Below are 11049 nucleotides of genomic sequence, written 5' to 3'. Positions count from 1 at the left end.
CTTTCCTCCCCAACTTGCTTCTTGGTCATGATGTTTGTGCAGGAATAGAAACCCTGACTAAAACACCTTAGAAGGGCAATGAGGTTGAAATAAGCTTCTTTAAGGCAAACACTTATTTATACTTTCAAATACATTAAAGGAAGAGTATAGTATTTTCTTACATTTAAACAACTTATCTAATAGGATTAATATTGACAATGTTAGACTATACATATATTTCTACTCAGAAATAATAATTATAGTCTGAGTATTTCTAAATATAAGTCATAACACCAAGTCTTTATGGTTGAAAGATCCTGATAAACCAAATAAAACATTTTTTTAGCTTATAATACTTTATCCACACAATCCTTAAAAAAAAAATTCCACTTCCCCTATGAAACACAACAAAACCACACCACAGAAACAGATTTCTCTGTTAAAAAAAAATATATATATATATATATGACAAGACCATTCTAATTTAAAAGACACTAATAGGTACCAAATACAAAGTATGAACATTGACTAGATCCTGCAGGTGAGAGCTTATAAAGAATTTCTGAAATAACTGGGGAAAAATGTTAATTTGGACACCAGATATTATTATGGAAACTTAATTTTAAGTTAAAAAGCCTTTATGGATAGGATCAGAGGTGAGGATGACTCAACATCTGTCCCAACACCACAGGGAGTAACTGGGACCTGCTGGATCCAAGGACACAGGACTGCCACCCAACCAGTAGCACAGATTCCTTCCAGTCTGGGTTGGTGCCCTGAGCAGACCTTGGGCCTGAACTCTGCAGCCAGTCCTACAACACCCAGAGGAAGGTCCACTCCCAGACACTCTAACATACCCGGGATCCCAGGATCCCAGGGGCTTGGTCACACCAGAATCTCAGGGTCCCCAGAGGCAGTTTTACTCCCAGGAGCTCTGACATAACCAGGATCTCAGGATCACAGAATCACAGGATCCCAGAGACAGCTGGACTCTGAGTTCTGACATGACAGGGATCACAGGAAGGACAGGCTCCAGTCAGATATAGCAAGGACAGGTAACACTAGCGAGAACCAGATGGCAGGAGACAAGCATAAGAACGTAAGCAACAGAAACCAAGGTTACTTGTCATCATCAGAACCCAATTCTCCCACCATAGCAAATCCTGGATACGCCATCACATCAGAAAAGATTTGGATCTAAAAATCACTTCTCACGATGATGATAGAGGACTTTAAGAAGGACATAAATAACTCCCTTAAAGAAATACAGGAGAACACTGGTAAACAGCTAGAAGCCCTTAAAGAGGAAACACAAAAATCCCTTAAAGAATTACAAGAAAACACAACCAAACAGGAGAAGGAAATGAACAAAACCATCTAAGATCTAAAAATGGAAATAGAAACAACAAAGAAATCACAAAGGGAGGCAACCCTGGAGATAGAAAACCTAGAAAAGAGATCAGGAGTCATAGATGCAGGCATCACCAACAGAATACAAGAGATAGAAGAGAGAATCTCAGGTGCAGAAGATTCCATAGAGAACATCGGCACAACACTCAAAGAAAATGGAAAATGCAAAAAGGTCCTAAGCCAAAACATCCAGGAAATCCAGGAAACAATGAGAAGACCAAACCTAAGGATTATAGGTATAGAAGAGAGCAAAGATTCCCAACTTAAAGGGCCAGTAAATATCTTCAACAAAAGAAGATAGCCACACAAACATGATTCCATCTCTAACAACAAAAATAACAGGAAGTAGCAATTACTTTTCCTTAATATCTCTTAACATCAATGGACTCAATCCCCCCAAAAAAGACATAGACTAATAGACTGTATATGTAATCAGGACCCAGCATTTTGCTGCATACAGGAAACACACCTCAGTGACAAAGGCAGACACTACCTCAGAGTAAAAGGCTGGAAAACAATTTTCCAAGCAAATGGTCCCAAGAGATAAGCGGGAGTAGCCATTCTAATATCGAACAAAATTGACTCAATAGAAACAGCTGTATAAAAGCTGGGGGTCATAAGACAGATGCACTTAGCACTCAAAATGAGCAGAATGCATAGAAACAAACACTTATCTAAGACTAATTGGCTATTCTGGGTATTTTGTTGTTCCATACCAATTTGAGGATTTTCTTTTTATTTATATGAAGAATGAGATGAGGATGTTGATTGTGATTTCATTGAATCAGTAAATAGTTTTGGTAGGAAGGTCTTTTTTCACAATGTTAATTCTACCACGCTATATGCTTGGGAGGTCTTCAAATTCTAAGTATGTTTCTTAATATCTTTCTTCATATATTTAAAGATTTCATTGAAGAGGGTTTTTTTTAACCTCTTTTGTAATGTATATTCTAGATATTTTATTTGAGAAACTGGGAAGAGGAGCGTGTCCACGATATCTCTCTCTCTCAGCATGCTTGTTACTCATACTCAGTATAAGACTGGTAAATTTAATAAGTCAATTATGTATCATAACACTTTGCTGAAATTATTTCTACAATTTTTTCTATTATTTTCTATTATTTCTATTATCTATTATTTTTTCTATTTTTTCTACAATTTTCTAGTCAAATTTTGGGAACATTGGCTATAATATAATCAATTGAAAATAATTGGACTTAATATTTTCCCATTTGTATCCCTTCTCTTGCCTTATTGCTCCAGCTAATGCTTCAACCACATTATGGATGAGCAATAGGGACAGTGGGCAGTCCTCTCCCATTCCTGATTTTAATGGGGCTTATTAATGGTTTTATTCATTTAGGATGATATTGGCCATGAGTTTGTCATATGTTTCCTACAGTCCTACTTGTTCTAGGGCTTTTATTAAGAATGCATGTTGAGTGATCTATTGGATGGAACACAGGGCCCCCATTGGAGGAGTTAGAGAAAGTACCCAAGGAGCTGAAGGGATCTGCAGCCCTATAGGTGGAACAACAATATGAACTAACCAGTACCCCCAGAGCTGTGTCTCTAGCTGCATATGTAGCAGAAGATGGCCTAGTCGGCCATCACTGGGAGGAGAGGCCCTTGGGCTTGCGAAGATTATATGCCCCAGTAGAGGGGAACGCCAGGGCCAGGAGGCAGGAGTATGTGGGTTGGGAAGCAGGGCGGGGAGACGGTATAGGGGACTTTTAGGATAGCATTTGAAATGTAAATGAAGAAAATATCTAATAAATAAAAATCATGTAGGAAAAAAAAGAATGCATGTTGAATCTCACCAAAGACTTTTTTCTTTTTTTCTTTCCACCGAGATGATCAAACGATTCTTGTATTTTTTTGTCCATGTATTTGGTTTATTACATTTATTTCTTATATATGTTACAAAAATAAAAAATGAAATCAATAAAAAAAAGGTTATATAAAGTTTTAGAAAACAAAACAAAACAAAACAAAACAAAAAGCCTTTGTGGTATGTCCTCATTTTTGTGCCCTCTTCTGACCTGTACAGTCAAAAGGCCTACAAGTTGTGGAAGGCACACATACAGGCAAAATACCACATAAAAATGAGATGAAGAAAAGTAGTAAATATACATTAGCAATAAGTGGACCCAACAAATAATACAAAGTGTTAATTATATTGCTTTTTAAACCTACTTTTGCTTTTTTAATTTCTTAAATGAGATGTTGGGGAAAGGCTGCACAAATGTTATTTTTATACTAAAGACTGCCTTGGTAGATTTGAAGAATTTGAGTAGACAGTCACAGTAATTCTTTTTTTTTTAGTATGTTAAGTTAGTTTTAATCAATGGCTATTTTCTAATGAAATCAGGTTGTTTTCATCTTAAAATAATGATGCCAAGCAATAAATGCAATTCTCCTATTTTTCAGAGTATAGATATGAATTCTCAGTTATATGAATTAAAGGACAAAGATACTTTATCGTATGACATTTGATGAAGACTTGCTTTCCTTTATGCATATACTCTTCTAACCATGAAATTTAATATCAATGATCTTTATTGTTCCTCTCCTCTCCCAGACAACTTTCAAAATATTTCATGAGTCACGAAGATAGACTAAGTATGCTTAGATTACTTACAGATTGTGTTTTAAAATTCAACACATTTATTAATTACATTTAAAAAATGTAATGTATACAACATACAAGTTGCCATTTTAATCCTTCATAAGTAAATAATCTAATGGCATTAGTTGTACTTTCAGTGTTGGGCTATGCCCTCCCCACAGTTCACTTGGTCTGAGCGGGGTGCTTGCTGCACAGCAGCAGAGTGCATGATTAGCTGTAAGGTCAGTCCTCAGAACTCATCAAAGAAAACACAACAAATCTCCCTAGAGCCCAGCACAAGAGGTTTTGCTAATATTCTTTTGTAGAAATAGTTATGGATAGTATTAACTTAATTTTTTCACAATATTATGTGACCTAGCAACTGTTCTGTTAGATTTTCAATTATTTATAAATACTATTAGGCTATCGTTCCTTGTCTGCTATAATCTCTCACTTAGGTTTCTTCTTTCAAGTTTAAACTCTGCTCTTAAGAATGGTTGCCTTCTCACTGCTTAGGACAGCACTATTGCACCCCTTTTGCAAAAACTCTATTCTTTACTCAAATTTTATAGGCTTTTCTTTTTTATCCTGTCCTTTCCTATACATTCTTTGAAATTCACAAAGCTGATTTCTATTCTAAAAAATGTTAATTTCTGTATAAGCCATCTCTCTGATTGCTTATTTTCTTTATTATGGCCTCCTTACTCTCATTTCTGTTTTCAAAAGGAAAAAAAATGAATTTGCTAAAGTAATAAAAGTAAAAGAAAAAAAACTACCAACCAGAATTTTGTATATAGACCAACTGAAATTCCCCCTTACAATAGAATATAAAGATTTAACAGAAAAAGGAAATAAATATCCCTTGTACAGGAGGAACAGCACACTTCCTAGTAGATCCTGCAGATCCTGTGGATTCAAATAACAAAATAAGGCTTCAAGCAAACCTTTTTCTCAACTTCTAAAGGAAGTCCCACATCTCTTCTTAGGAAAAGCTGTGGTGTTTCTCTTTGTGGATCCAAATTAGTCAATTCAGCAAGTATTTCTGGCCAGTCATGAACTTGTTGCAAGGGTTTATGATAAGGCTTGAACTGAAGACCTGAAAAAGAGCTGTCCTTTATAAATACTGTAAAATAAATCCACTATATCAATGCATAGAAACCTTACATTAAACTATATGCATCTAAGTATCAAACAGTTTATAGATCTAAATTTAAATCAAAGTTCAACAATTATTACTACCCAAATTGTGGATACGTCCCTGTTTTGTTTTGTTTTTTTGTTTGTTTGTTTGGTTGGTTTTGGTTTTGGTTTTCGAGACAAGGTTTCTCTGTATAGCCCGGGCTGTCCTGGAACTCACTTTATAGACCAGGCTGGCCTCGAACTCAAAAATCCACCGGCCTCTGCCTCCCGAGTGCTAGGACTAAAGGTGTGCGCCACCACGCCCGGCACATCCCTGTTTTTAAGGACATAATTATACGAGCATTTCTTGGGAGCTACGTATGAGGGCACAAGACTATAATCCCAGTACTTAGAGGTGAATATTAAGAACACCACAAGTTCAAGTTTATCCTCAGCGAAATAGCAAGTGTGAGGCCAGCCTGAGTCATGTGAAATAAAACAAAAGTAGACTATGGGCTGGAGAGACGGTTTTGTGGTTAAGAGCATTGGATGTTCTTCCAAAGAACTTAGGTTTAATTTTAAGCATACACATGGTGGCTCAAAACCATCTACAACTCTAGTCCAAGGGATCCGACAAGTTTCCAACCTCTGCAGGAACCAGGCATGCCCATGGTGCACAGACAGACATGCAGGGAAAATACACATACAATAATAAAATAATTTTTAAAAAGTAAAGAATTTTTCTTGGGCTTAGGATGTGATCAATAGTATAGAATCTGGTAGTATTTAGAAAGACCTGGTTTTATAAATAGGACTAGAAAAAAAATTGTAGAAAATTTTCCAGCTAATTCTTAACACAAATCAAATGCATTAATGTACATTAAATCCTTGATTCCGTTGTGGTTTTACTTAATTATAAATAATTATGATTATTTGGTGCTAAACATATATTCAAAGATAATTACCATACAATTAATTATATTTTGCAAGTACTTACAGTAAACTTAGAAGGATAAATATACATTGATATTAAGTTGATTTTAAATAAGAAGTTCAACAGAAAACTAACATAAATATTTCACTTTGAGAGAAACACTGAAAATAAAGGCAAGATGTATGAATTTTACATTTAATAGCATTCAAACTAACTGTATTGTCAGAGAGAAAACCTCTGGTGTTTACTAATTTCAGCATGCTTTGAATGAAGCATTTCAGTTTGAACACTAATAATATGAAATATAGCTAAAAGTCAATAATAATTATTGCTATCCACAAGTTTCTTAATGCACGTTCAAAAAGGAGCAATGAGGTTTAAATAGTAAACTACTTCCCCCTCTCGAGTTTTCTTACTAAGATTTTCTGAACAGATCCAAATAGTGAAATATTGCTGAGTTTCCTGAGAGAGTCGCATTCCTTCCATTATCTGCTGTGCTGTGGTATTATTGCCATGCTTTAGTTCAACAGAACGGTATGATCCATCCATTCTGTAGATTCGAACTTTTTCATACTAGGAAAAAATATGAAAAGCCATGTAAGCCATCTAAAAATTCTATATCCTGAGCCTGAATAGACAGTTGAGTAGTCAAGAACACTTGCTGTTCATGTAGAGAATTGGAGTTTAATTCCCTACACCTATTTTGAGAGGTTCACAATCACTTGCAATTCCAGGTTGAGGGAATCCAATGCCATCTTATGGTCCCTGTAGATACTCACAAACACATGCAGACACATTCACATACACATTCAAAATAATTCAAGCACATGCAGACACATTCACATACACATTCAAAATAATTCAAGCACATGCAGACACATTCACATACACATTCAAAATAATTACATAAATACAGAAATGGATGCTCACAGTCACCCATTGGACTGAGCACAGGGTCCCTAATGAAGGAGTTAGAGAAAGGACACAAGGAGCTTAAGGGGTTTGCAGCCCAATAGGAAGAACACCCCCAGAGCTCCCAGGGACTAAACCACCAACCAAAGGGTACACATGGAGGGACCCATGTCTCCAGCCTCATATGTAGCAGAGGATGACCTTGTGGGACATCAATGAGAGGAGAGTCCCTTGGTCTTGAGAAGGCTCGATGCCCCAGTGTAGGGGAATGCCAGGACAGGGAAGCAGGGGTGGGTGGTTTAGTGAGCAAGTTAAGGGCAGGATGAGATGGGGTGGGGGGTTGGAGGTGAAGTGAGGAAAGGGGATAAAATTTACAATGTAAATAAAGAAAACATGTAATAAAAAAATAATTACATACCATAGAGGAACAAGATACTTTCTGCCCAACTTCATACTCTTCAGGGTATAGTGTTGAGGTTTGGTCTGTTGCTATGTATTGTAATGTAATGTAATGTTAAATTCTCTACCTGAAGGTCTAGGCCTACAAGTGAATTCTCATGTTTATAGAGTTTTGTTGTGCAAATCTTATTCCTTAATTTAAAACTATGGTTAAAAAACAAAACAAAACTGGCTACAGCCAATAACTGAAGGGGGTTACCTTGTTGAAGGGGTGGAAAAGAGAGAGGAGGAAAGAGAGTTCAAGAGAAGGAGAAGAACAAGAGGAGAGGAGGAAGCTGCCATGAGGGGAGATGGACCATGAGAACTTGGCCAGGAGAAATAGCCAGTATCTGGAATACACCACTGAGGAGGTAGTCAGGCTAGCAGTTAGAAGAGTAGATTAGGGATTATTTTTCCCCCACTCCCCATAATTATCAAAGCCAAATAAAATAAACCATAGACTGAGTCTCATCTATTTGTAAGCTAGTTGGGTATAAGTTTAATTTGGCTGTACTACAGCTTACATTTCTAACGTAGGAACTATCAAAACTTGCTCAAACAAGAACATGCTGACAATATTTTAAGATGATTATTTATATTGTTTGCACTTTCTAAAGTTTCTTCTAAATGTTCCATGGTCAAATTAAAGGGAAGATTAAAAAAAAATATATATATATGTTGGCTATTAAATTCTTCTAAGTGGGGCTGGAGAGATAGATCAGAGGTTAAAAGCACTGACTGCTCTTCCAGAGGTCTTGAGTTCAATTCCCAGCGACTACATGGTGGCTCACAGCCATCGGTAGTAGATAGGATCTGACGCCCTCTTCTGGAGTGTCTGAAGACAGCTACAGTGTACTCATATATATTAAATAAATAATACTAAAAAAATTCTAAGTGTATCATTTTAGAGTATTTAATATATAAAGTAAATGCCTCAGGAAATATAAACTTGGAATTAAATCAAAGAACTTCATGAGTCTAGTGGGCCACAAAAAATGTGTACCAGCAATAACTTACACTAAGAGAAATTTATAATGGAAGACTCTGAAAATACAAGTCATGAAATGCTGGATTTTGAGCTAGTTTCCTTCCTCAAGTTCATAAAGTCTTAAATAGCAGTAGCATTATCAGTACTGTGAATGTAAGATGATCTGAGTTTAACCTCTCAGCACCCACATAAAAGCTGGGAATGGCTACTTGTGTCTAATCCCTGAGTTGGCTAGACAGAGGAGTAAAGAGAGGAAGATCCTGGAAGCTAGACAAAATGGTGGGCTTTAGGTTTAGTGAGACCCTTTCTCAAAAAATAAAGGGACAAGTGATAAAGACTCCTAACATTATCCTCTGGTTTCCACATGTGCATAAACACACACACACACACACACACACATCCCTGCCTACCTACCTCTTTCACAAACCTAGGAAATCATCTATTTCACTTTTGTGAGAAGGAAAATGAGTTTCTTATACATCGACTTGCTGAAAATTATTAATGTATGGTGTATAATGCTGCTGTTTATAAATATAAATGTTTGGGGAGAATTTGAATCAATGAGCAGAACTATTTATAATAAACAGAATTAAGTACAATCACTCAGAACTTAGTATTTTGGTCAATGACAGAAGCAAACATCTAAAGGCATCACACATATCACACTATATGCCATATAGCCTAGGTTTATATAGCAGGTTATACAGTGGATATTGTCCAAATATACTCCATGGTGTTTGCACAATGCCAAAAAAAGTCTAATGATATGTGTCTTAATTACATCTGTCATATGAGATTATACTATGAATTAATCTTTTTAGTAAAGGGAATAAACCTAGGGTCTTTTGTAAACTATCAATTTCGGTAAGATATTTGGCTCTAACTATTCGGATAATACTTACTGGCTTGTTAATGGCTTCTTTCAACATTTTTGCAGCTTCTTCCCAGTTGTTTTGTTTGTTTTCTTCACAAACATTTAATGGGGATCTCCCTTGTTGATCTGTTATGTGCTAGAATGGAAGAAGGGATGAACAAAAAGACATTGCAAATCCACATGTTCTGAAAGCATGTTTTCCAATTAAAACTGCATAGAAATACTCTGTCAAAGATTGAGTAAATATTACCCATACTTAGAAAATACTATAACAAAAATTGGAAAAGCTCAAAAACTTAGCGCACTAATTAATAGGGTTATGTTTCTTGAAAGTTCAGTTATAGATTTAAGAAAGGTTTCCATGGTTTCATATATTTTTTTTTTTACCAAGTACTTGTTAGTAGAAAATTTTAGAAAATGGGTAAATGGTTTTCTTTCAGGACATGTTGGAGGAAATGCAATGTAGAGTGAATTTCATGTATATTCTGGAGATGGATATATGTAATGACTTTATAAACAATACATGTAGTAGATGCTCTGAACTGTGCATCTAAGTGGTTAAAATACTGCATTTTTTGTGAAGTGTACTTTATCAATAAAAACAATTAAAAACTTATGATGAGAGGCACAGTTAATACATAAGCTCTATAAAGTAAAATTTGTTTTAGTTGACCTGTTAAGTATGCAATTAAACATTTTTATCACTACTTACTAGTCGCTAAATATTAAAGTATAAAGACGAGAGAACACCTTACCCTGTCAATGTCTGGGTGAGTTAGGAGGATCTGTACTATCTCAGCATGCCCGCCTCCAGCAGCAAAGTGAAGCGGTGAGCTGAGCTGCCCATTTAAAAGGTTTGGATTGCACTTTCCTTTCTCTAATAATATGCGAGTGGCCTCAACTTTTCCATACCTATAAAAATAAATAATAAAATTTGCCTAAAAAAACAAGCCCCACCTGATATGGTAAAAAACATTCAAGTTTTACAAGGTATCTAAAGGGAATCTAGAGAACAAAGGAGTAATGTAAAGATACTGACCAAAGTGTCTGGAACTTAGGAAGTTTTTATGGCTCAATTCAACTTTGATCAACTAAAAGAAATGTAAGTCTTAAAACATGAGAAAAAGGATGGCATAAGAAGAACGAAAGGGAGACATTAGGAGAAAGAATTCTGAGTTCATAATTTGGTCAGAAGGTAACTCACTGCTAAATAATGCATCAAGAACCCAGGGCTCAGTTCCCAGCACCAGGTAAACAACCAAACCAAATAACAGCACAAAACTCAGAAATTAACTCATTAAAAAAATAAAGCTTCCACTGAATACGTTATATAATGTTGTAAGATATAAATAATCAGCTTAAGATAACAATCAATAAGATTAGGATGCTTTAGTATATTTTAAAGATCATTTTATTTTATGTGTATGGGTGTTTTGCCTGCATACATCTATGCATCGCTGTGTGCAGTGCTCTTGGAACTGGGCCCTGTGAATAGAACCTGGGTTATCTGGGAGCAGCCAGTGCTCTTAACCTCCTGAAACATCTCTCTGACACTTCAAACTTTTAAAGAGCAGAACAGTACACTCTTTAAAAACGACTGGAAAAGAGAGATGGTGCATCTCTAGTCCAAGACAATTAAAAAAAACCAATTTGAATTGAAGTTTGAATAGAACAGAACTGAACAAAGTGAAATGATTTTAGGCTTGGGAAAAGGAGCACGTAATACAAGGACTCGGGAGTATACAAAGCACATGGCAGGAATACCGAGTCAGCCTCTGCTTAACACC

At 35.9% G+C, this 11049-nt stretch overlaps 1 protein-coding gene across 3 annotated transcripts in view; it reads right to left on the bottom strand.

Moving 5' to 3' along the window:
• Window positions 1-11049, bottom strand: part of Krit1 (KRIT1 ankyrin repeat containing) — a 40590-nt gene that overhangs the window by 14787 nt on the left and 14754 nt on the right. For all 3 annotated transcript variants that reach the window (XM_029477843.1, XM_021161997.2, XM_029477842.1), the window contains exons 9-12: window positions 10018-10174; window positions 9291-9398; window positions 6467-6623; window positions 4942-5093 (exon numbers count right to left, since the gene is read on the bottom strand). In XM_029477843.1, coding sequence (XP_029333703.1) covers window positions 4942-5093; window positions 6467-6623; window positions 9291-9398; window positions 10018-10174 — 574 coding nt within the window. The remainder of the gene's footprint in view (window positions 1-4941; window positions 5094-6466; window positions 6624-9290; window positions 9399-10017; window positions 10175-11049) is intronic.

The sequence above is a fragment of the Mus caroli genome, chromosome 5, assembly GCF_900094665.2.
Source record: "Mus caroli chromosome 5, CAROLI_EIJ_v1.1, whole genome shotgun sequence".
NCBI lineage: Eukaryota > Metazoa > Chordata > Mammalia > Rodentia > Muridae > Mus > Mus caroli.
The sequence above is the reverse complement of the archived record's forward strand: the minus strand, read 5'-3'. Positions and strand labels throughout refer to the sequence as shown.